The following is a 26,557-nucleotide window of genomic DNA, read 5'->3' as shown; positions in this document are numbered from 1 at the left end:
TGAATTTTTTTGGATCCATTTTTATGTCTCGAAATAAACATTAAAACTTAACCTTCAGGTTTTAATAATTAATGACAGTTTCTATAAAAAAAATTATAATCGGCAACTTCGTACATAACAATTTCTTTCTAAAAAATTTCGGTCGATTACGGTCGACCGTAATTGATGAATATTTTTACATTATCTTTGCAATAAAGTATTTTTTCTCGAAGCACATTCACGGGATGTTAAATGGCACATGTGAAAATATATACAAGTACTTTTCGAATACTTTTATATGATTTTCATGAAGTATCACTCGTATTACGGTTGTTTTCAAATTTTGTCCACGCGTGTTTTCGTTTATTTAACTTATAATATTTTTTTGAAGACATGAAGCACATCAATTTATTATGTCTCAAAATAATTATAGTAACTTGATCTTTGATTTCCCATAAGTTATTTTAATGTGCCGCTTGTTTTATAAAAGAAAAATCAATTATACGATGATTACGGTCGAAAAGGTTAAAAGTGAGGGACAACTTTTAAAAGCTTATAAATTTTTTCACAATTAATAAAATATTAATTTCCCTGCGAAAATATGTTCACCGATTAATTAACATTGAAAAAACATATTTCAGAATTAGTAATTTTTAGTAAATCTAAAACTATATCGTTTAAAGCATCAGAAAGTATGGTTAAGGACAAGTAGACATTGTTAAAAATCGCGTATTAAAATTGAAATAATTATTTATGTATTTAATAAATTAAAGTAGAATCTTTTGGAAATGATTGATTGTATCAAGCATTAATATTTCCAACAAAAACCAACGAAAAATTTATTAAAATTACCAAAATATATGCGAGGGACATTAAAGTTAAAGGTTCTAGAGATATGCCCTTAAAATTAAAAAAAAATTAAAATCGGGCAAAAAATAAGAAAGTTACAAGGATTTTTTCACAAAAAATTGTATTTCGTCTCTAAAATTACATATAATAATCGTGTATGGTTTAATTTAATATATGTAATAATTTTATCAAATTTCAAAAATTTATTTAATTTATCACGATAATTTAATTAATTTTAAAAATAATAAAAAAAATTTTATATTATTTATTTATATTATATTTATTATTTATATTATATTTATTATTTATATTATATATTATTACAAATTAAATTTTTTTTTCACAAAATATTTATTTATTTTTGTTATTATAATTAAAAAAATTTATATTATATATACATATAAATTTTTAATTTTGACTAAATATTATTTTTTTTTAATAATTTTTATTTTTAAATATTAACTTAATATAAAATTTTTTAAAATAATTTTTATTTAAAATAAAATTTAAATTATTATATTTTATATATATTTATATATGTTACATTTTGACATTTTATTTTTTTGACATTTTTATTGACATTTTGACTTTTTGAACTTATAAGTGATAACAGTTGCTTTTTAAAAAATCAGTGTGTAAATTGACAATTGTGTTATAACAAAGTTAATAGTTTTGATACCCTTTTTTAAACTTTTTGATATTGACTGTAACTCGTGCAATGCCTGTTTGCCCTGAATGTTCTCTTGTTATAAACAGAGGAGATAAGGATGGATCTGCATGCCAAAAATGTGGTAGGTTGGCCCACTTCATCTGTACTCTAAATAAGAAAGACGAGAACGAACCAGGAAATATAAAAAAAGGTATAAAGGGATTTATTTGTAAGATTTGTAAAAATAACGTAAATAGTGACATCTCTGATCCAGTTAATCAGCTGCTAAGTGCAAATGATAATAGTAGCTTATCATCAGTGAGCACATCTGTTCTCTCTCCAGCTGTCAGTGAAGCAATACGGGTTGCGGTTGAGCAGGGACAAAAAGCTGCATTATGTGATTTCCAAGATAAGTTCGAAAACATGTTCAAATTATTTCAAGATAAACAGTTTGCATTTAACGAAAATCTTAATAATATTATTCAAAACATGAAAGATGACATCTTGGATAATTCTAATAAAATTTCAAATTTAGAGATCGATGCGATCAATCAAAATAAAGAACTGCGAGACGCAAAAAAAAGACAGAAGATTTAGAATCGAAAGTTTTACTCCTTGAACGGGCTTTAAATACACAAGAACAATTAGGATTGCAAACGTCCTTAGAAATTCATGGTGTACCATTCAAGGTTAATGAGAATCTTTCATCGTTGTTTTGTGAAGTTGCAAAAGCTTTGGAGGTGTCAGTTTCAGAACAGAATATTTCTAATATCTTTCGACACAAAAAGGATAGCAATCAAGAGTCTCCTCAACTACCGCCTATTATTAAAGTTAAATTATCAGAGCAGAAGCTTAGAGATAAGATTATTGAACAACGTAAGCGTATGCCGAACTTCTCAACTTTTAATATTGGTTAGACACAAAATGAAAAATTTCCCATCTACATTCGTGAAACTCTGTCGCCATTTAATCGGAAAATTTATACTGCGGCTCTGACATTAAGGAAAAATAACAAAATCAAATACCTTTGGGTCACAGGAGGAAAAATATTTTGTCGAAAAGAGGATGGGGCTCCCAGAGTTTAACTAACCAGCCCTCAGGATGTGAACAAGATTAAATAGCAATCATTGATTGAGTACCTCATTGTTCACGCTGATTTCTTAAAAAATCAATTGGTTTGTATTATATTTTTCACTATCAAATACTATCATTTTTGCTTATTTCAATTCTATCACATTGTAATTTTATTATTCAGAAACACATTTACACCTAAACAATTGTTTAAACTATTGAAAACGAACACCTTTAATAATAAATTAGTTAAATTCCTGCTCAATAACTCTTACGGTTTAAATGTTCAATTCAACTTATTACTTTCAACGCTTCTCTCTGTTATACTATTTGTACTTCATTGTTTTGACAACACCGGCGGCATTGTTTTATGTAATATCGAAGTCAAGATGTATGTAATTTCCAAAATGTTACTGATTATCCATAATCACTCGTTCATAATCTCTAATTTTTTACTGATCTTTACTCTAATTTTAAATAAATAAAAATGGAGCATTATTTACAAATCTGTCATGTAAATGCACAATCTTTAAGAGCTCATTTTATTGAATTCAAAGACTTTTTTGAAAAAATTTTTTACCATATAATTGCAGTTTCCGAGACTTGGATAACCCCTAATGATACATCAAATTTTATAAATCTTCAAAATTATGTTGTCTTTCGTAAAGATAGGACGATGCGCAGAGGTGGGGGGGTTTGTCTTTATATACATGAAAGTCTCCAATCATCATTAGTGGCTGTGAGCACTGAGGGACCATATCCAACTGCTGAATTTCTTTTTCTCAAAATTCAAACTCATAATGACAATGCATTAATTAAAGTATTATATAAACCGCCGAATGCCACATTTGGAACTGAATTTGAGAATCAACTTTCATCCTTAACACAATTTTTTAACAATACTATAATGTTAGGCGATTTTAATTGTAATTTAAATACTACCTCTCCAATGACTGATTACACAGCCACACAAAAAAAAAGTACACGGGCCGGGGAATGAGACCACCATTTCTTGATGTATTTTGATACGCTGAATACGAATCTGAAGTCCGTTTAGCTCCATCACGTCAGGATTTTGACATAACCTCAAAAAACATAGCTTATTTTAAAATGACAGGAGAAATTTTTTAAATAATGGCAGATTTGCTTGAATCTTGTTACTCGGGGGTTTTTGGGGTCGCTGATTACGAATTTAACGTCAGATTTATAAAATTCAAAATGGCAGATCCAATATGGCGGACGAATTTTTAAAAAGTAGTTGGATTTTTACGAAAATTGGTATCTAGGGGTTTTGGGAGTCGCTGATTACAAATTTATCGTCAGATTATTCAAATTCAAAATGGCGGATCCAATATGGCGGACAAATTTTTAAAAAGTAGTTGGATTTTTACAAAAATTGGTATCATGGGGTTTTTTTGGAGTCGCTGATTACGAATTTAACGTCAGATTATTCAAATGTAAAATGGCAGATATAGTACGGTGGTCAAATATCTTTATGTTTCTACATGTGTCTGCATCCAGGGCACCTCCACGCGGTGACGGTGGGCAACGGTGTTTGTCCGCTATCCGGCTAAGTCCCTGGATAATGGCTGATTAAACTATCTCTACCAGTTATATTTCCTGTCCTCTTGCATATATATAATTTTTCTATGCAAACAAGGATCTTTCCAGAAATTTGGAAAACGAGCTCAATTCGTCCTATCACTAAAATATCAACTACAAAAACAGTAACAGATTTTAGACCGATTTCCATTCTTTGTGTCCTGTCTAAACCTCTAGAACAAATTGCATGTAATCAATTGACAAATTTTTTGGCAGACAATGACTTATTAGAACCTTTACAGTCAGGATTTCGTTCAAAGCATAGTACTTGTACTGCTTTATTAAAATTTACGACAGATATTAAGCTTGCTATGGACCAAAAACATATTACTATTGCTGTCTTTTTTGATTTCTCAAAGGCGTTTCCATCTGTTAATCATGACCTACTGATCCAAAAGCTGCACTCTTTTAAATTATCTAAATCAGTAAGTGATTGGCTTCAGTCTTATTTGGGTTTTAGATATCAAAGAGTAATTGATGGGAGTGGTAACACTTCAGAGTGGGACAGGTTAAAGTGTGGTGTTCCTCAAGGGGCCTCACTGTCAACACTATTGTTTAATATATTCATTTCAAATCTTGGAGAACGGCTTCAGTATTGTAAATACCATAAATATGCTGATGATTTTAAGTTGTATCTTTCTGGACCTCTATCATCACTTTCGCACCTGTTAGAAATGGTACAAAGTGATATTAATTATGTTATAGACTGGGCAAAGAATAATGGACTCTCTTTAAACCCTGATAAGACCCAAGCAATCATTATCTCTACAACGGGTGCTCCTTCTAATGAAATACTTTCCACACTTACTCCTTTGTCTGTAGGTGGAATTAAGATAAATTTCAGCAATAGAGTTAAAGATCTTGGACTGACGTTAGACCGTAAGTTGTCTTGGAGAGATCATGTTTATGGAATCTCGCGAAAAATTTACATGGCTCTGCAACAATTAAATAAAAATAAAGAGTCAATTCCAACACATACCCGACAATTATTAGTTAAATCATTAATACTTTCTTCCTTTGATTATTGCTGCTCTGTTTTTGATGACATTACCGATGAGTTGAATGACAAACTGGAGAGAGCATTGAATGCATGCATTCGATTTATTTATAATTTATCTAAAGGAGAACATATTACCCCATATAGAATTAATTCTAGATTATTGAATGTAGCTACTAGACGAAAATATTTTATGGGAAACTTGCTTTTTTCAATTTTTAATAACAAAAGTCCTCATTATCTTTTCAATTTTTTTGAGTTCAAAAATGATGATAAAACTATACTCAGTAGGCTTCGAGATAAAAAATACATTTTAAATATTCCACAACATCGTACTTGTAAAATGCAAAAATCGTTTGTAATTAGGGGTTCTAGATTATGGAACAAAATTCCTGTTAAGATTAGGGATGCATCGAAGCAATATATTTTTAAAAATAGTTTTTTTAAGCTGTTAATTGAGAGCGAGAATGAATTGCTTAATATTACTTATTGGTAAAAACATAATTGAATTATATCAACTTAAATTTATAATTTTTTTTTACACACTGTTAAAATGCTTATATTTTCGAATATTTTTATATAATTCTGAGAAATTATGAATGAATGAGAGTATATGAATGAAAGAATAAAAGGTTGCAAGATATCTTTGTGCAACTGTTATCTTGTTTCTTTTTTTTATCCATTTTTTTTTATTCATAAACTGTTATTTTTTTCAAGTTTTGTTATACTAGAGATTTGTTTTTATTTTGTTTTTATTCTACTTTATTATATATTTATCATTATTACTATCATTAAAATATTGTATGATTATAAAATATGCTCTATGTAATTGTTCCTTGGAGGGCTTATAAGCCCTAGGGACTTTATTATCTAAATAAATAAATAAATAAATAATTAATTAGGAATATTGAATAATATATATTAAATATTAAATTTAAATTAAATAATTTATAAATTATTTATTTATTAATTTAAATATATTAATAATAATTATTATTATTTATTATTATATAATAATAAAAAATAAAAAATTTCATTTAATAACAAATATTTTTATTATTTTTTGGTTATAATTTTTTTTTGCAAAATATTTTTTTTATTAGAGGCAATTGAAAATTTATATATTTCATATAATAGATTAATAATAATAATTATTATTTATTATTATATAATAAAAAATAAAAAATTTTATTTAATGATAAAGGATATACTTCCGAAGTAGGGGTACCTCCGATTTTAATAAAACTTGGTATACTAACGTATTTTGGTGTGCTGATTACGAAAATGATAGTGAAAATTGGCGCAAATTTGATTATCATGGTAAAAACCATAAAAAACACCATAAAATAATGGTTTTTTACGATTATCTCGTAAAAAACAAAAAATTTCGAAAAAAGTTTTAGACAAAAGTTGTAGATCTCAAAAAAACACACATTTTATGTTTTATGCATTTTTTACCAAAAGTCATTATTTTTCGAGAAAAATCCAAAAAACGAAAAACACCATGATAATGAAAACATATACAGCAGTCATGGTTAGACATATTATTTGACTCGTATATAGTATGGGGTACCTTCGATCTTAATGGAACTTGATATACTAACGTATCTTGGTACGCTGATTACGAAAATGATAGTGAAAATTGGCGCAAATTTGATTATCATGGTAAAAACCATAAAAAACACCATAAAATCATGGTTTTTTAGGATTATCTCGTAAAAAACAAAAAATTTCGAAAAAAGTTTTAGACAAAAGTTGTAGATCTCAAAAAAACACACATTTTATGTTTTATGCATTTTTTACCAAAAGTCATTATTTTTCGAGAAAAATGGTCCGAAAGTAATTTGCGGAAATTGTGGGGTGGAGTCTACAGCAGCGGTAAATGCAAAATAGTAAACACGGCCTTCGGCCGCGTAAGGTACTGCTCGCTTCTCTTTTTAAGAAATCTTGGCGAGAGGGGTGGATGTGTCCGGAAGTAATTTGCGGAAATTGTGGGGTGGAGTCCACAGCAGCGGTAAACGCAAAATAGTAAACACGGCCTTCGGCCGGGTAAGGTACTGCTCGCTTTTCTTTTTAAAAAAAGCCTTGGCGAGAGGGGGTGGATATGGCCGAAAGTATTTTGCGGAATTCGTTAGATCCTGACTAATGGTGAATATGATACTATATACGAGTCAAATAATATGTCTAACCATGACTGCTGTATATGTTTTCATTATCATGGTGTTTTTCGTTTTTTGGATTTTTCTCGAAAAATAATGACTTTTGGTAAAAAATGCATAAAACATAAACTGTGTGTTTTTTTGAGATCTACAACTTTTGTCTAAAACTTTTTTCAAAATTTTTTGTTTTTTACGATATCGTAAAAAACCATTATTTTATGGTGTTTTTTATGGTTTTTACCATGATAATCAAATTTGCGCCAATTTTCACTATCATTTTCGTAATCAGCGCACCAAAATACGTTAGTATACGAAGTTTCATTAAGATCGGAGGTACCCCTACTTCGGAAGTACACCCGAATAATATTTTAACACTTTATTTTTTGCATTTACCTGAGCTAAGACTAAATTTATTTTGACTTCTGCTAATTTTTTGCCAATGCAACTGCGAACTCCAATGGCAAACGGTATAGTCGCACCTGGATTATGAACAATATCAGAACCACGTTTCTCTAATCGCATCCATCTTTCCGGTAAAAACTTATCTGGTTCTGTAAAGTTGGTACAGCTTCTGCCACTTGAATACAAGCTCATTAAAAGGACTTCCTATAAAGTAAATATGATTATTATAATGGGTACTTTAATTTTTAAATAACTGGTCCATCCTTTATAAACAATTTCAAAAAGTTAAATTTTTTTTTATTGATTTTAATGGTAAAACATTTTAAAAATGATTTCCGAAAGTTTAAAACAAATATGAATTCTCTAAATCGATACCGATATGCAAAACTAACCACTCGGTTTTTGCACCTCTAGAAAACACGATTTCATGTTAGACGTCTAAAATAACCCTAATCACCACGTAAGCTAGCAACCATTAGCAGCAAGCTTGCCTTGCAAGGTGTACATGCAAGTTTAGTGGAAGAAACAAAATATCCTATTGCTACGTTCTTTCATGGTAAGTTTCTTACAAGCTTACTCGACAAACTTATTGCAAGTTTGCAGTACAAGATTGCTGTGTAATAGGGCGTTACACCGAAAACTTTTTTTTGATTTTCTAAAACCTTAACCCGAATTTAGACTCGTCTTGACCCACAAAATATGTAAGATTTTTTTTAAATTTTTGAAGGTCATTTAGACGTTGCTATTTTGATTTTTATGCAAAATTTATGCTTTTTATATAAAAAAATTCTTTTTTATTTTTGAAGGGTCATTCCATTATATTTCATCTGAAGTCGTTGCGGCCTATTTTTGGAAAAATCTGATAATTTGTAATAATGATATTTAATATCCGTACAATTCATTTTTGGCAAATTTTTTATAAAATTATTTGTATTTGCTTTGGAATTTTAATTTTTAAGTTGAGGTGCACGGAAAAAAGGTTATTTTGACAGCTTTGGAAATTTAATCAAAAAACACAAAAATAATTTAGATAGAATAAATTTTTTATTTGATATATATTCAAAATAGTCCAATTTACTTATATTAATTGATTTCTATGTTAAAAAGTCCAAAATATTATATGAAATTTGATTTTTAAACTTGCCTGTCAAATGCCAAAATTCACCATATTTTTATTACATTTTTCTAGAAAGTTAATAAATATTTAAAAAATTATTACAGCTTAATATTAAGTACTTTCAATGTACTTTCATATGATGCGCTGACTTTTTAATATTATGTAGTAGAAATAGGAAAAATTTTACTTTGAATGTTGAACTTTCCAGGATTTTCGGTGATTTTGAACACTTGTATCTCCTCAGGTGCAAAATAAAAAAATCCAATTTTTGTCTTAATATTTAAGTTAGACCTTGTTTTCCATTCTGTCAAATTTTGGCGATGGATTTCGAGCTATTTTATGGTTTTATTCATTTTTGAAAATCAGCTTCGAAAAACGAAATTGAAGGTTAAAATGCAAGTGGTTCTGCGATGACTGAAGTTGGCTGTCTTGATATCGATGTATTTGATTAAATTCAAATTTAAGTTTGCAAATAAGATTTGAACATTAAAATTCATAATAATTCTTTAAAAATATTATTTATAAGATTTATTTAAATCATTAAAGAAAATATAATATTAAAAATTGCTCAGTAAATAAAATTTTGATTTTTATTATTTTTTACATCATTGGAAACTCTTATGAATGACATTTAAAATTAAATAATTACTTCAAAGTAAATTTTAATTAAAAAATTTATTGGGAGTTATACTTTAGTATTTAATATATGACAATTACTATTAATTGCTCCTCACAATTAACTCCCAATAAATTTTTTAATTAAAATTTACTTTGAAGTAATTATTTAATTTTAAATGTCATTCATAAGAGTTTCCAATGATGTAAAAAATAATAAAAATCAAAATTTTATTTACTGAGCAATTTTTAATATTATATTTTCTTTAATGATTTAAATAAATCTTATAAATAATATTTTTAGAGAATTATTATGAATTTTAATGTTCAAATCTTATTTGCAAACTTAAATTTGAATTTAATCAAATACATCGATATCAAGACAGCCAACTTCAGTCATCGCAGAACCACTTGCATTTTAACCTTCAATTTCGTTTTTCGAAGCTGATTTTCAAAAATGAATAAAACCATAAAATAGCTCGAAATCCATCGCCAAAATTTGACAGAATGGAAAACAAGGTCTAACTTAAATATTAAGACAAAAATTGGATTTTTTTATTTTGGACCTGAGGAGATACAAGTGTTCAAAATCACCGAAAATCCTGGAAAGTTCAACATTCAAAGTAAAATTTTTCCTATTTCTACTACATAATATTAAAAAGTCAGCGCATCATATGAAAGTACATTGAAAGTACTTAATATTAAGCTGTAATAATTTTTTAAATATTTATTAACTTTCTAGAAAAATGTAATAAAAATATGGTGAATTTTGGCATTTGACAGGCAAGTTTAAAAATCAAATTTCATATAATATTTTGGACTTTTTAACATAGAAATCAATTAATATAAGTAAATTGGACTATTTTGAATATATATCAAATAAAAAATTTATTCTATCTAAATTATTTTTGTGTTTTTTGATTAAATTTCCAAAGCTGTCAAAATAACCTTTTTTCCGTGCACCTCAACTTAAAAATTAAAATTCCAAAGCAAATACAAATAATTTTATAAAAAATTTGCCAAAAATGAATTGTACGGATATTAAATATCATTATTACAAATTATCAGATTTTTCCAAAAATAAGCCGCAACGACTTCAGATGAAATATAATGGAATGACCCTGAAATTATTTTATTTTTTTTTAATTATGCGCATTACTGGTAGAGGTTACTAAATTGGTAAAAAAAAATTGTTTGAACTTAAAAAAAATGTTTGAAGCTTATTTTTATGACCTTAAATGAAAAAATCGGTCTCCTTCAGGTTCGAAGTTATTTTATTTTAATTTAAAGCTTAAGACACTATTTATTGACATTATTACTTTTGATTTGAAAAATTTATGCAAAATATTGTGTGAAATGATTCCTAAGGTTAATGTAATTGGATCTACATTAATGTTAACAAATTGTACTTAGAAATAAATATGCTTTTATTATAAATAAAAAATTTAAAAAAAACATGTGTTTCATTAAATTTTAATGAAATAAAGTAAAAATGAAACTTGAAAAATAGCTAGTTAAAAAGATGAAAAAATTTAGAATTTCTTAGTAAAAAATAATTGACAATATTCCTAAATTATGTTATAAAAAATTCTCTTAAAAAGCAAGGAAAAATTCTTTTTCTCAGACGTAAAAACGATTATTACATTTTATATAAACAATTTAAAGTTTTATTACGTGAAACAACTTGGAAATAATAGATATTATATTTAGAGATGAGAATTTGATGTCAATTATCATGGATTTTCAATCAGAAGTGTTTTATTAACAACTGGCCATATTACCCGACTGGACATTTTAGACACAATTTCCCTACTCTACTGATATGTGTACTATCAAAACCTAACCATTTTACAAATAATTGAGAACCTCGCCTTTTAAGTATTTTTTCAACTAAATAAACATCAGAAAATTTAACATTAGAAAGTTCGCTGCCAATTAACAGAATTGTCATTTAACCGAAAATTAAATTTACCGAAATGTCATTTCACCAACTTGACAATTAACAGAATCAGCATTTAATTGACATGTCAATTAACAGAAATGTCGATTAAGGGGGTAGTCTGGTGTTAAGGCCTTTTTTAGGAGCTTATATCAGGATAGTTTTTATTATAAAATAAAATATAATCACACTAAATCTTTTTACTTCGTTTTATTCTCATCATGAAGTGTTGAAATAAATTATAATCAATTATTTGTTACTAGAATTTGTTATTTATATTTAATATTAATGTTCAGTTAATCGAAATGTCATATTACCGACTCGTCAATTAACAGAATTGTCATTTAACCGAAAAGTAAATTAACTGAAATGTCAGTTAACCGAAACGTCATTTTACCGAAATGTCAATAAACAGAATTGTTATTTAACAGAATTGTCATTTAACCGAAATGTCATTTAACCGACACGTCGTTTTACAAAAAATGAAAACTTACAGAATTGTCTTTTAAGAGACATGTCATTTAACCCACTCCATTTTAGTATGTGAGTTTACTTTCTATTGGGTATCTACAAGGTGCTTTTGGATTAGGTTGAACCCAAAAGTGTCCCCCCATCCAATTTTGCTTTGAATTTTCATTCTAGTATCAGAATTGAGTAATTTGATCAAAAAATAAAAATCTTCTATGGAAGGAATAAAAAGAAAACCTAACTTTTTCGTAATTTTTTGTAGGTTAATTGTTCTAGCTACATCCAAAACAACTGTATGATTAAAATTTCAGCTTAAAATTTTTGAACGTTCACCTTAAGCAACATTTATATAATTATGATGAAAAAAAAGTAATTGTAAATTTATAATGCATAAAAACAGCAAAAAACAGCGTTTTTGTTGGTTTTTAATCATGATCACTTTATTGAATTATTTTAATTGCAAAGATTATAATATTCATTTGAAAGTTTATAAAATTCCCTACAACTTGGTCGTTTGATTAATCTTCTATCTTTAGTAAACAAGAATATATGGCCGTTAGAATTTTAGAAAACAACTTAAAAAACGTTTTCCTTGTAGTAATTGGGCCGTAACTTATCAGAAAAAAACATTATTCTTCATGAATACATTTTTGAAGCAGACTAAATTTTGAACTAATAGGTATGAGTTTTATTGTAATCCAATAATAAAAAGCAGAGATATAACGTACTAAGCATGTATGAACCTACTTGTACTGTCCCAGATAGCACCACTTTTTCCAAGAAGTTTCCAGGAAGTTTCCACTGGAAAGTTCGCATGTTTCCAGTGGAAACATCCTGGCAACTTCCTAAGAGTTGTAAATGTCCTCACTGCTTAAAGTTCACGATGTAAACTTCCTGGAAGTTTTCAATATAAATTTGTTGGAAAATTGCACTGGAACTTCTGAGCAATATTAAAGTGTAAACTTTCAGGAATGTTATTTTTTAATTTTCTAGGAAATTACAAGGAAATTTCCCTCAAAATTAATTTAAACTATAAATATAGTTTATATGCATAATAATCATATATATTAGTTTAATATTAATATATTATAATTAATGATAAAGTTAATAATACTAAAACTGAAAAAAATAATTATAATAATTATTATCATTATGTGTTTGAAAGTAGTACTGATTTAATAAATAAATCTATTTAAAAAAATTTATCTTTAAAAATTGAAAAAAATCAATTATAATCAAATCTTAAATTTGGAGATTTCAACATTTGATCACAGAAGTCTTTAGAGGTGTAACCTAACGAAAACAATTTTGAAATTAAATTTGAGGGGACTGGGGATCGAACGCGTGTCCGAAAAACGCAAACGCCATACCTAACCGATCGAGCTAAACGAGTTACTGCAGTTAGGAAAAAAAAATAAATTAAATTAAAATTCAATTTACTAAAAACTTTTATCATTAATAAGTTACTATATAAATTTTCAGTTATTTTATCATTTAAGAAGCAAATATTAATATCATTAATCAAATTTCATTTCAAAAATAAATATATTAAATATATATAAAATTTTTAATATAAAAGTATTATCAATTTCAAATCAATTAATGTAATTCTTAAACATTTTTTACAAATAATATTTCTTGCTTTCAATTAAGTACAAAGAAAAAGCAATAGTAATTTGAATTCATCAATTTAAAACAAAAATTTATTAGTAAAAGTAAAAATATACTTTCAAAACGTAAAATATTTTTGAAAAAAGATCTTTGAAATAACGTTCAAAAAATACTTCAGATTAAAAAATTAAATATTACATATTTTGTATTCTAATAATACCTATTATTTAAATAAATTTAAAATAGAATTTTAACAAGTGTTACATTTTAACAATAATAATTAAGTACTTAATTGAATAAAATTTATTTTCAATAAAAATTAAATATATTAAAGGCCTGCCTTGAAAGAATTGATTAACTTATCCTTCGTTTTATGAAGATAAAATATCTTACCTAATGTTAATTGATTTGTATAATATAATAAAATTATTAAATTAAATTAATTTAAAATTATTTAAATTTCATATTTAACTTACGAAAATACTATTATTAAATATTTTTTATTAATTACAAATAAGAAATAAGATATTGTAAAGATAAAAAATGGCTTTTTTTAACTCTTTGAAATTAACAATTGCTATTCTGTTGTCAAATTTTGCATTTGAATAAATTATTAATATTGTTCAAATTATTTAAATAACAGCATTTGTACACTGACTTTCCACAGCTCATTAAAAATATAAATATTTAGTTTTTAATTTTAAATAAAACAAATAAAAATATTTTAAAAAAACTTGAAAAATGGTCACTTTTATTGTGAATAAGACAATTGTTTTAAATACCTAAATAGGAAATTATTATAATTTAGTAATTGTTTGATTTACTGTGTTATTTTACATTGCTATAATAATAAAAAATATTTGTAATTAAATATTTAATAATACTATTTTCTTAAATTATATATGAAATTTGATTGCTTTTTCTTTGTACTTAATTGAAAGCAAGAAATATTATTTGTAAAAAATGTTTAAGAATTACATTAATTGATTTAAAATTGATAATACTTTTATATTAAAAATTTTATATATTGCTTCCTCGTGGAGGAAGCTATGTAGTCCTTTCGTTTATAAACTTTTTAAAAATGGTGAAAACAAATTTTCCTCTATATAGAAACATGTTATATGAGATCCTGATCAATTGTCCGGATGTATGTATGTGTGTGTGTATGTGTGTGTGTGTGTGTGTGTGTGTGTATGTGTGTGTGGATCGTTTTTGTGAACACGATATCTTTAACAGGTTTTAATGGATTTGGATAAAACTTGGTAGGCTTATTTAACACATTAATCTCTCAAAAATGACGAGAGGATTTTTAAAAATACCCCAAAAAAAAAATTTTATCGTCTTTTTTCCAAAAATTTTTTTTTAATTGAAAAAATTTTTAAATCGAAAAATTTAAGGTAATATATAATATAATCGTCTTCTTTATGTCAAGATGAATCGATTGATATATATAAAGTATAGATTTGATTGAAATTTAAAGAATTAAAGAAAGTTAAAAAATCAAAAATTCTCATTTTAGCTAAAAAATGATGTGTTTATTTAAATTCATGTTTATATATGAAATAATTTTATTCCCTGCATTGAAACGAATTGGTTGGTATATATAAAGTATAGATTTGATTTAAAATTTGAGAATTAATAAAAATTGAAAAATCGAAAATTCATATTTTAGCTAAAAAATTTTGTGTTTTTTTTAAATTCAAGTTGATGAATAAAATAATTGTATTCCTTGCATTAAAACGAATCGATTCGTATATATAAAGTTTATGTTACACTCAAAATTAATTAAAATTTTCTTTATTTTTCAAGAAATTTAATTAATTTAAAACATTTTTAACTCGAAATTTTTTAAAACAATCAATTGAATTGGACAAATTCATTGCTTCCTTCACGAGGAAGCGAATTTTTTGCTTCACACAATGAGGAAGCATAATGTTTATGAAATAAACATAAAGGACCCCCTCCTTGTTTTTAATTTATATTTATTTTTGAAATGAAATTTGATTAATGATTGTTACGGACAGATTTCCATAATATTTAAATTTTTTTTTTTTGGGCGATAAATATTATTTATTAAAAATATTTATATAATTAACGTTACAAATACTTTGTCAATTATATAGCTACATCTATACAACACAAACACACACACATACTAAGTTTCGGACACTAGAATATTCAAATAATATTTCTAATTAATTCAATAAATATTTATAATTTCATTGTTTTTATTTTATTTAATTTCTAAATCAAAGTTTATTTCGCAAATGAATTCAGATTATTGAACCTCATATTGCGAAATAATTTGAACTAAATTATCGATCGATTGCACAAGTTGTGGGACTTACACTGTATAGAAGTTGCCACATTATTTTGGGAAAATGAGGAAACATATAAAGTATACCGATAATTCAGGTGGTTGAACCGATCACGCCATGATTAAAATGCAAGTTTTGCTGAATCTTGCATGGAAACAACGAGGTGTTGATTGCAAAATCAACCCTCCCACCACCTAAAATTATATACCAAATGGGTGTGATCGTTGCCACCAAATTATTGTTCAGGGAGTCTTATTTTGTGTTTCCCGCGAGAAGGCGGAAGAATTGTTATAAAGTTTTGTGCCCACTAAAGGTGGTTGAATTAGTTATTTACTCCCCTCAGTAAGGGTAGAGCTTGTCAAATTATTCTGAAATTATAAAGTGTTATTCCACAGTTTGTGAAGTCGTCTATCATATAAAAAGTTCGTTGAAAAAGGAAGATTATTTTACTAAGTATAAAGTATTATCAATATAAAAAGTGCAGAATCATTAATTCATAAATTATTATTATTTGTTATCTCCACAATTGTTTATATTTCAACTTAACTGTTCATAAATTTAGAATTGGTGAACCCAATATCCTGAATTTTTAATGAACAGAAATTGAAATATTGAAATAATTGTTCAAGGACAATAGAATAATACAAGTTTGTTAAAAAGCAAAGATATAAAATAAAGGAAGGTAAAAAGATCGACTTCCTCATACCACGGAGTCGTATGAAAGCCAAGAGTTTTAAAATCCTCAAAGAGTTAGAAAAGTAATGTGATACTTTTCTATATCATTTTAATTGTTATTATTTAGGTGAGTGGTTCTGAATTTATATACACTATTTGAAAATTACCAAATCTCATAAACACACACAATCTCACTTACTCTAATTACACTAATTATTTTCTTGTTGCTAAAATCTTTATTTTATTATTGGTTATTTTCATTTATTGTACTTACAATAAATGATATTTTTGTGAGACTTGAATTTAAAATTCAAGTAGCTTAAAGTAGTATCTGTTTTTAATTGTAATCATTTTTATATTAGAGATTTTATCGGGGAATTGAATGTATACACTTTGGGGGTTGTATGAATAAATAGATTTCTTATTTTATGTTAATTCAAGTTTGATTTATTTAATTACCTTTATATGCATTTGTCTCATTTCTTTCTTTGTAATCATTTTCAATAAAATACCGTCTACCCGGAGGTGTTGAATGAATAACATTCTGGGTGACAGTCCACTTCCTTTTTCTAACTTGCTTAGTGAAGAGCAATTACGTTTTCCGAATAAGCGGAATTGTTGAGTAATAAAAATTAGTATTTTTTTCTAAATATTTATTATTTCTCTTTGAATTATTTATCTTTATTATTTATTTTTGTTAATTAACATCCGTCTTTAACAATGATATTAATATTTGCTTCTTAAATGATAAAAAAACTGAAAATTTATATAGTAAATTATTAATGATAAAAGTTTTTAGTAAATTGAATTTTAATATTTCAAAAAAACGCGCGCCTTGCCCTCAACCAATAAAATTACATGTAGGTTAAGGGCAAGATTTTTTTTCCTAACTGCAGTAACTCGTTTAGCTCGATCGGTTAGGTATGGCGTTTGCGTTTTTTGGAATTGAAATGAAAAAGATTAAAACATATATTACGTATTTATCAACAATAGCTATTTGATTCAAAACAGTTTTCTGGGATAAATATATGTAATATATGTTTTAATCTTTTTCATTTCAATTCCATTAGTGTCATACACAAGAAAAAATGTTTCATGTCAGATCGCGCTAATAGACACTTATGCGCCTGCTCACCTACAGTACAAGTAGGTAGATCCATGTTTAGTACGTTATATCTCTGCTTTGAATTATTTAATTTAAATAAAACTCATACTTATTTGTTCAAAATTTAGTCTGCTTCAAAAATGTATGCTTGAAGATTAATGTTTTTTGGTATGCTGATAACGTCACAGCCCAATTACTACAAAGAAAACCTTTTTTTTGTTTTCTAAAATTCTGACGGCCATATCTTCTTGTTCACTAAAGATAGAAAATTAATTAAACGACTAATTTGCAGGGAATTTTATAAACTTTCAAGTCAATATTATAATCTTTGCAATTAAAATAATAGATAAAGTGATAAATTATAAATTTAAAATTACTTTTTTTCATCATAATTATGGGGCAAAATTATTCAACTGATCCCACTCCAAAAAAAAAAAAAATTTTTGTTTAGTCTCAAAAAATAGCATTTTTTGTGTACTTTAACACCATGGAGAAGAAAAATGGGAATAACTGATTTTGAAGGTTCAATTTAAAAAATTGTAGTTTTTTATGTAAAAAGTCAAATTTGACCTTGAAAATAATCAGATCCCATTTCTGTCAAAGTGTGATTTTAAAACCACTGAATACAATTCTAGTACCAATTTTAAAAAATTCAAAATGGCGCATTATAGATGGCGCCCAAAACAGTAAAAAATAACTTACGTTTCCCAAGTAGTATTAATAATTATCAGTAAGTCGCACATGTTTTAAAGGGTTTTCGAGGTCGCTGATTACGAATATGATGTCGAATTGACAATTTGATATTTAACAGCTGTGATACCAACTGTCAACATTTCTAAAATTCTATCATTTTAGGTGAAAGAGACAGTATTCGCTGCGGACACGGAAACACAGTGGCGCCTCTAGCGGCGCCATGACGGGATTTTCGTTGGATACTTGTAAACTATTTACATTGAATGTTTTATGCAGTTTCAAATTTGACAGGTGTTTACGTTTGTAAATTAACTTTATTTTTTTTTATCTACTTCGAGGACGAATTTTCTTGTAATTATTTTGACGTAAGTAGCTGAAACTTTATATACTTTCTCTTAATGTTATGTTAAATGTATTCATTCAATATCATAATTTTGTAGGTTATGCTCATCAAAACTGCATGAAACTAGATTATTTTTAGTAAACTTTGATAATTATCGCAAAACATGGCAGAAAGTAGTGAAAATAAATGGAAAGGAAATATTAATTGTTGTGTCGTGAATTGTTTTAATTCATTTAAAAATTCACCGCCTGGTACACACTTTTATACGTTTCCAACTGCCACACATAAGAAAGAGCGTCGGGAGAAGTGGATTGCTCTTGTAAACAGAAAAAAGTGAGTATATTTTAATAAGAAAATCAATTAAATTTTTTTATGATTCAATTTGACTACTTTTCATTTTAAAAAAATGTTCTAGTCCTGATGGTACCTTATGGCAGCCTTCGATTTACGCAAGGATTTGTAGTCAGCATTTCGTGGGAAACGAAAAATCAGAGAATCCTTTAAGTTCAAACTACAATCCTCCTATTTTCCCTGAAGTTTATAAAAAGCGAGTAGTTGGTTTAAAAACAATTATGGAAAGGTATAAATATATGTATTATTATTATTTATAAAATTATTAGATTGTTTCGTAGAAAATGTCCAATTTTCAGTATTAAATTTTGCTAGTGGAAAATTTTCATTGTGTTTTGAGAGAAATAAGTTTAAAATTACAAATTTTGGATCTTTTAAAAAATGATATTTTGTTGTTTGTTTCTGCAATATGAAACTTTAAATACTAACCCTAGCGGATAGGTTCAACGCGATTTGAACGGAATAGCGTTGAAACACCGTTGGGAACACAACGGTCACTAAAAATGTTATTTAAACAATAAAATATAATAAAGTATTTATTGGTATTTGTAGAAAAAGTGTTCATGAGTAATTTAAGACCTTATTTGTATCAATTAATATAAAACACTGTTATATCAGGGTTTTCTGTCAAATTTTTATATTATTCAATGAAAAGTGTTTTAGATATGATTTTTTAATAATAAAAAAATAGTGAAAAAGTATTAATTTATTATTTTAAAGCATTTGAAAGGGTAATAAATAGTGAAAATTAATGTGTTTATTGTGTACTATTTGTGTGTATTGGACAACGTTTATCGACTGCAAGTTGGCGGATCCAATATGGTGAATCAAAACAATTAACCAATAATCGAATTTGTTATTATATTCGTAATCAGCGAACCCAAAAACCCCCGAGTAGCAAGCTGATGGAGAATATGATTATGTTTTAATTTTTTTCTATTTTGTTATATTTTATTTGGTATTTTGAATTTTGGAAATCTGTTATCAAATTTGTAATTAGCGACCTCGAAAACCCCCTGGTAACATTTTTTAAGAATATTTAATAAGTCTTCAGCATTTTTTTTATTTGTGTCTAGATGCATCATCGACGTTCACTGTGTTAAATATTTTTCTTGTCAAAGTTTTATTAATTGTTTACTGTGCTGCCATCTAGCGTTCACCGATGTAACCCGTAACTTGCTGTCGATAAACGTTGTCCTATACACACAAATAGTACACAATAAACACATTAATTTTCACTATTTATTACCCTTTCAAATGCATTAAAATAATAAATTAATACTTTTTCACTGCTTTTTTATTATTAAAAAATTGTATCTAAAACACTTTTCATTGAATTATATAAAAATTTGACAGAAAACCCTGATATAACAGTGTTCCATATTTTATCTTTTATTTCACTTATTTCGTATTAAATTGATACAAATAAGGTCTTAAATTACTCATGAACACTTTTTCTACAAATACCAATAAATACTTTATTATATTTTATTGTTTAAATAACATTTTTAGTGACCGTTGTGTTCCCAACGGTGTTTCAACGCTATTCCGTTCAAATCGCGTTGAACCCATCCGCTAGGGAATTTAAAAAATATACGTATAAATTATTGCACGTTAACGTTACAAAATCTCATTTTCAATCTACTTCAATTTTTTATTTTTTAAGTTAATACAATTATTTTTTGTTTACAGACATGAGAGATGTAAACGTTTGGAAATAAAGAGACAAGCTTCTAAAAGTAAATTGACAAAATCGGAAACAACAAATACAGCTTTCCATGCTGAACAAGTGGAACTAGAAAATAATATTTGTGACAAAATAATGGTAAATAAAAGTGTCGAAGTAAATTTTCTGCCTGACGAAAGTCATAGTTATGACTTAAAAATTTTTATCTGCAACCGATACATTTTTACTACTTACAATGAAACAAAAACTCAAACTTTTATTCGAGATGTTCCGAAAAAAATTTTAGGATTTAATAAAAAGACAAAGGATAAAAATGTAGGAACTGATCAGGTTTATTGTAGCAGAAGTGTGAGACCTGATGAACAAGATTGCTGTGAAAATGGATTTTTAAAATGTTCATCTGGATTTCATGGAGTATCTTCTATTCACTCAGACCAAGACATGCTTGTGGTAGCTGGGGTTACATTAGATACTTTCAATCTATTAAAAAGTACTTATGAACAACCCGATGGCAAGAAAAAAAGTAGAAATAATCGACTGCTTATATTTTTACGCAAAATGAAATTAGGACTCAGCTATTCGGCCTTAGGAGTTTTCTTTGGAGTCAGTCGAAAAACAATTTCACGAATATTTCTTTCAACATTAGAATATTTGGTCGTGAGATGCCAGAACTTTGTAACTTGGCCAAGCAAAGAAAGTGTGAAAAGTACTATGCCAAGTGAATTTCGAGAAATGTATGAAAATTGCCGTGTCATAATCGATTCTACAGAAATAAAAATTGACCAATCATCTAGTGTCGAAGCCAAAGTGCAGACGTATTCACATTATAAAAAGGGATTCACAATTAAAGTTTTGATAGGCTGTACTCCATCGGGATCGGTGTCTTTTGTCTCCAAGTGTTATGGTGGCCGGATAAATGACGCTTAAGGTAGTATTACACTTTTCAAGCTGTAAAAAACGGGTTTAAAAAAAAAAATTTTTCTCGCTTCTTAATTTATTTAAAGGAACAAATTTTTTTTTTATAACATTATATGGCATTAAAACTTTTATAATAAATAAAATAAAATTTTTTTATTATCTCTCTTTGGTCACTAGAGGGCCTTAATCGAGTTTTTCTCGAAACGTTGTTTTTGAAACTGGTGGACAGCATAACTCGAGTTCTAATGAACCAATTTTTTTGAAAAAAATATCATTTTTTCGTAATTAAATTCTTTAAGCATCCCCCCTAAATCCAATTATCTATTTCTTTTTGGATTTTAGCTACAATCCAAAAACTAACCAAAAAAGACCTAATTTTTGACATTTTTTTTTTAAATCGCTGCCATTTCGTTAATTTTCAATATGTTTTATCGGGGTTAGGGGGGATGCTTAATGACATGTCTCAGCTTCAAAACGGTTTTTTGTTTTTTCAGATCCGATGTCCCTGAGAGGCTGTAGCCTGTCCGCCGATTGCCCAAATTTTTTTTTGCCTTGACTTTAAGGCCCTCTAGTGACCAAAGAGAGATAATAAAAAAATTTTATTTTATTTATTATAAAAGTTTTAATGCCATATAATGTTATAAAAAAAAATTTGTTCCTTTAAATAAATTAAGAAGCGAGAAAAAAATTTTTTTCTAACCCGTTTTTTACTGCTTGAAAAGTGTAATACTACCTTAAATCACAACACTGAGTGGATTTTTAGATTTATTGGAGCCAGATGACTTGGTGTTGGCGGATAAAGGTTTTCCCGGAATTCAAACCATCATTAATGAAAAGGGTCGAGAGAATAATGCAGCGAATAAGGATTTACAACATATTATTAAAATTGCGAATGCACTTATTACCACAAGCAGACAACATTATGTTTATGTGTTGTGTAATTTTTTTTAAATTTGTAATTTTTTATTCAAAATTTTGTATATTAATAGACATTCTGCTTTTTTATCCATAAACAAAATAACACAATTACTTAAATATTTATAATAGTGTCTCATTTTTTAGCACCAATAAACGTTTAAAATCTATTATTTTACTTTTTGAAAACAAAAACAGATACATACATTTTTTAGTTCTTTTTTCTTAATATTAATAGAATATTTTTTAAACAGTATTAATAAATACACATTACGTTTTCTAAAAATTTTTCATTTCTCTGAACATTAACTAAAAAGCTTCCACAAGGTGACCAAACATAAAAATCGCAAGATAATAATCCGGTATCATATATTTCAATTTGACACTGCGTGTAATACCGATTTGACGAATTGAGCTGATCAACATTGTTAATTTTTTTTAGATATGGAACATTAAAGGTCTTTGTTGCAATATCAAAAATCGGTTTTTTCTCGCAAGTTATCGGACATTTTATTTCTAATACTTTCATGTCATCGTCTTCGATGATAATTCCGTCAGGACTTGCATATAGCCACGGGTGACTTTGAAGAACAAAAAGACCAACTTTGACAATTTTGGTATCAAAATTTTTTTCATACTCTGATACCGCAACACTTTCATTTTTTCGCCCGTAAGAAAAATTTTTCTTAGCTGCTCCTACTAGTTTTACCGGATAAAACATTTCCTTTAAAAGGTTTTCAATGGTTTTAGTTTTCCGACATTTAATTGAATGGGCTTTTGAACTCGCGGATACTCTTAAAAATCTTTCATCAAACCATTCTTGTGAATTTGCCTGATTTTTTGTACGTCAACATAGATCTATTACACAAGTTTACAGTGAAATTGTCAGTCAGATTAATATGTATTTTTTGAGTAAGAAAATCATATTTAAAATTATTTTCCCTCGTGCAATTTTTTTTGTAACAGCAAATTATGCATTTTCGAGGAGTGACGTCACTTAAAGTCACCGGTAGAGAAAGCAGTTAATCCAAATGTAAAAAATAAATCACCATTTGAAAGATAATTAAATTACCTCTCAAACCATTGGTCAACCAATAAAATCCATACAAAATTGTAAGAGTTACAGTCGATCAAAGTTCAAATTTCAAGCAAATTTTAATGATTTTTAGGCATTCGTCTAAATTTTGCTAATTTTTTCAAAGTCAATCAAAAAAAGGCAAGTTTTAAATTTTTGATTAATAGTATATTTAATTAAGAAACTTTTAAGCTTGTATAGACCTCGATCGGATAAAAAATGTCAATTCTACACTAGATTTATTGAACAAAGTACTTTTTCACTTTTAGTATATTTTCAAGTGATTTCAATCTATATAGTTTTGTATATAACTATGTTTAAGCGAAGCTCACCAAAATAAGTACTCGCGGGTTTTCAGGGTCGCTAATGACGAATCTGAGGTCAGTTTTTTAAAATTCAAAATGGCGGATCCAATGTGGCGGACAAAATTTTAATAATTAGAGCTAAGTACTCCAAAATTAGTACTCGGGGGTTTTCGTGGTCACTGATTACGAATCTGAGGTCAGTTTTTTAAAATTCATAATGGCGGATCCCGTATATTATAATTTTATTTACGTTATCGCGTATGAAATATAATACTATTGGAAATAAAATCAAACCAGACTAGATATCGTTACTACGCGATAACGTAAATAAAATTATAATATACAGGATCCGCCATTATGAATTTTGAAAAACTGACCTCAGATTCGTAATCAGCGACCACGAAAACCCCCGAGTAACAAGTTTCAAGCGAATTCAAGTCATATTGGATCCGATATTTTGAATTTTGAAAAACCGACCCTAAAACTCTTAAATACAAAGCATGACGAAAATCGCATTTTTACAAAAAAGTTTGATTGTTTGACTTTGAAAAAATTAGCAAAATTTAGACGAATGTTTAAAAATCATTAAAATTTGGTGGAAATTTGAACTTTGATCGACTGTAACTCTTACAATTTTGTATGGATTTTATTGGTTGACCAATTATTTGAGATGTAATTTAATTATCTTTCAAATGGTGGTTTATTTTTTATATTTAGATTAACTGCTTTCTCTACCGGTGACTTTAAGTGACGTCACACCACGAAAATGCATAATTTGCTGTTACAAAAAAATTGCACGAGGGAAAAAAATTTAAAAAATGATTTTTTTACTCAAAAAACACATATTAATCGAACAAAAAATGTTTTGTTCGGGTGACAAAAAAAATTTGAAGTTTGTAAACCTGTGTTATTTGACTTTCAGAAAGTAAAATTTCTTGGCGATAAAAATCAAGAAATCTTGTCTCTGCGTTATCCAATTTGTCACCAAAATATAAGATCATTTTTTTCGTTTTATCAATAACATGCCGAATGCATGTATTCAAATCTTTATCTTGGCAAGATGAAACGGCAAAACTAATACAGTCGCTCAAAATGGACTTGCATATTTTTTCCCCTTCAGATTTTTCTTCTTCACGAAGAATCAAGCGTAAGGGACACGCATGATTCAGGTCTGGAGACTTTAAATTGTAAAGAGTACAATTAACATTTTGTTTTGAATTTTTTGCTTCAAAAAAGTCTGCTACAGCTAAACCCTTTGCGTATAAATCTTTCCCAATTTGACTGTCACAAGGCTTTCCCCACTCTTGTTCGAGATTTGTTTTACTAATGCTTTAATCAGTATTGACGAAATGTATTAATGCAAATACATGCTTGCATTTTCCACCTGCCTCAGACACGCATGTACAAGAAACGTATGTTACTTTTCGGTTTGAGTCGAGCTGCAAATAATAATTTAGGTTAAATTTTTTAACAATTATTTTAGGTTAATTATGCATTTCTTTATATTATGATTATTCTACAAATTAATGTTTCATATTTTAAAACGAGGAACTACCATTAATTCAACCGCATAAGATGGAGAATTCACGGATGTTTGACGAATTACACTGCCTCGAATTTTTTCACTCATTCCATTTACTCGGATTTCTTTCACTCGAACAACATGGATAACCGACAAAGCTTTTCCTTTTTTAACCCTCGGAGCACACACCTCTTTTTTCGAACAAGTAGCACAGTCTGGGTCGCTGTGACCCTGTTTACTTTACAAAACTCCCCCATTTTTGAACTATTGGACTGATCAACACAAAAAAAATATTTTTTTATTCATTGAACCTTGTAAAATAAGAATATGCAGTTTAGAAATATTATTAAATTATTTGCATATTGAAAAAAAATTCGTGAAGTTAACGAATTAAAAAGAAAAAATTGAATTTAAAAAAAAAATGTAACTTTTGTAATTTTTAATATTTTAAGCTAAAAATTGGGATTTATATTCTCGAAGTGTGTTAGAATAAGGGAAAAAATACCACCTTATTTTATTTTTTAAAAAAGGTATTTATTTTGTAGTTTAACGAAGGTAACTTTTAAGACGATAAAAATGTGATTTTCGACACAACTTTTTAAAACTATACTTTTTTAATAACATATTTACTAGTATTTTATTATTTTCTTTGGATTATCATGTTACTTATTATTCCTTATTAGTTAGTTACCACTATATGGCCTTCCCAATTGAAAATTCCGACCACGTTTACGACGTCGTATTCTAAGTAGTTTGCGACGTAGTAAACGACGTAGTAAACGACGTAGAAAACGACATAGTAAACGACGTCGTAAATGAAAGCGGAATTTGGGATAGCAAACTACGTCGTTTACTACGTCGTTTACGATGTCGTTTACTACGTCGTTTACGATGTTGCAAAAATTATTTTAATATTATTTATTTAGTAATTTAGTAAGTCCAATATCCAATATTAAAAATTTTAATAATAATTTAAAAAATCAATAATTTAAAAAAAAATTTATTTTTATTATTTTTTAATAGTTATTATTATTATTTTATTTTTAATATTTTAATTAAAATAAAAAAATGGTCATCAAAATATTAGTGAAACCATTTCTTCCAAAAAAGAATTTGTCTCAAATCCAATAAAGGAGAGACATCGGGCAGAAAAAAATTTCGACAAAAAAAAAATTTTCGATCACTGCTTATA

At 27.3% G+C, this 26,557-nt stretch overlaps 1 protein-coding gene across 8 annotated transcripts in view; it reads right to left on the bottom strand.

Moving 5' to 3' along the window:
- The window catches only part of LOC127283907 (cytochrome P450 315a1, mitochondrial), a 134,071-nt gene that overhangs the window by 7,595 nt on the left and 99,919 nt on the right, over window positions 1-26,557 (bottom strand). For all 8 annotated transcript variants that reach the window (XM_051309031.1, XM_051309030.1, XM_051309032.1 and 5 more), the window contains one exon: window positions 7,700-7,912. In XM_051309031.1, coding sequence (XP_051164988.1) covers window positions 7,700-7,912 — 213 coding nt within the window. The remainder of the gene's footprint in view (window positions 1-7,699; window positions 7,913-26,557) is intronic.

Source organism: Leptopilina boulardi, unplaced genomic scaffold (assembly GCF_019393585.1).
Source record: "Leptopilina boulardi isolate dan_hultmark-lab unplaced genomic scaffold, ZJU_Lbou_2.1 LbouV2_315, whole genome shotgun sequence".
NCBI lineage: Eukaryota > Metazoa > Arthropoda > Insecta > Hymenoptera > Figitidae > Leptopilina > Leptopilina boulardi.
The sequence above is the reverse complement of the archived record's forward strand: the minus strand, read 5'-3'. Positions and strand labels throughout refer to the sequence as shown.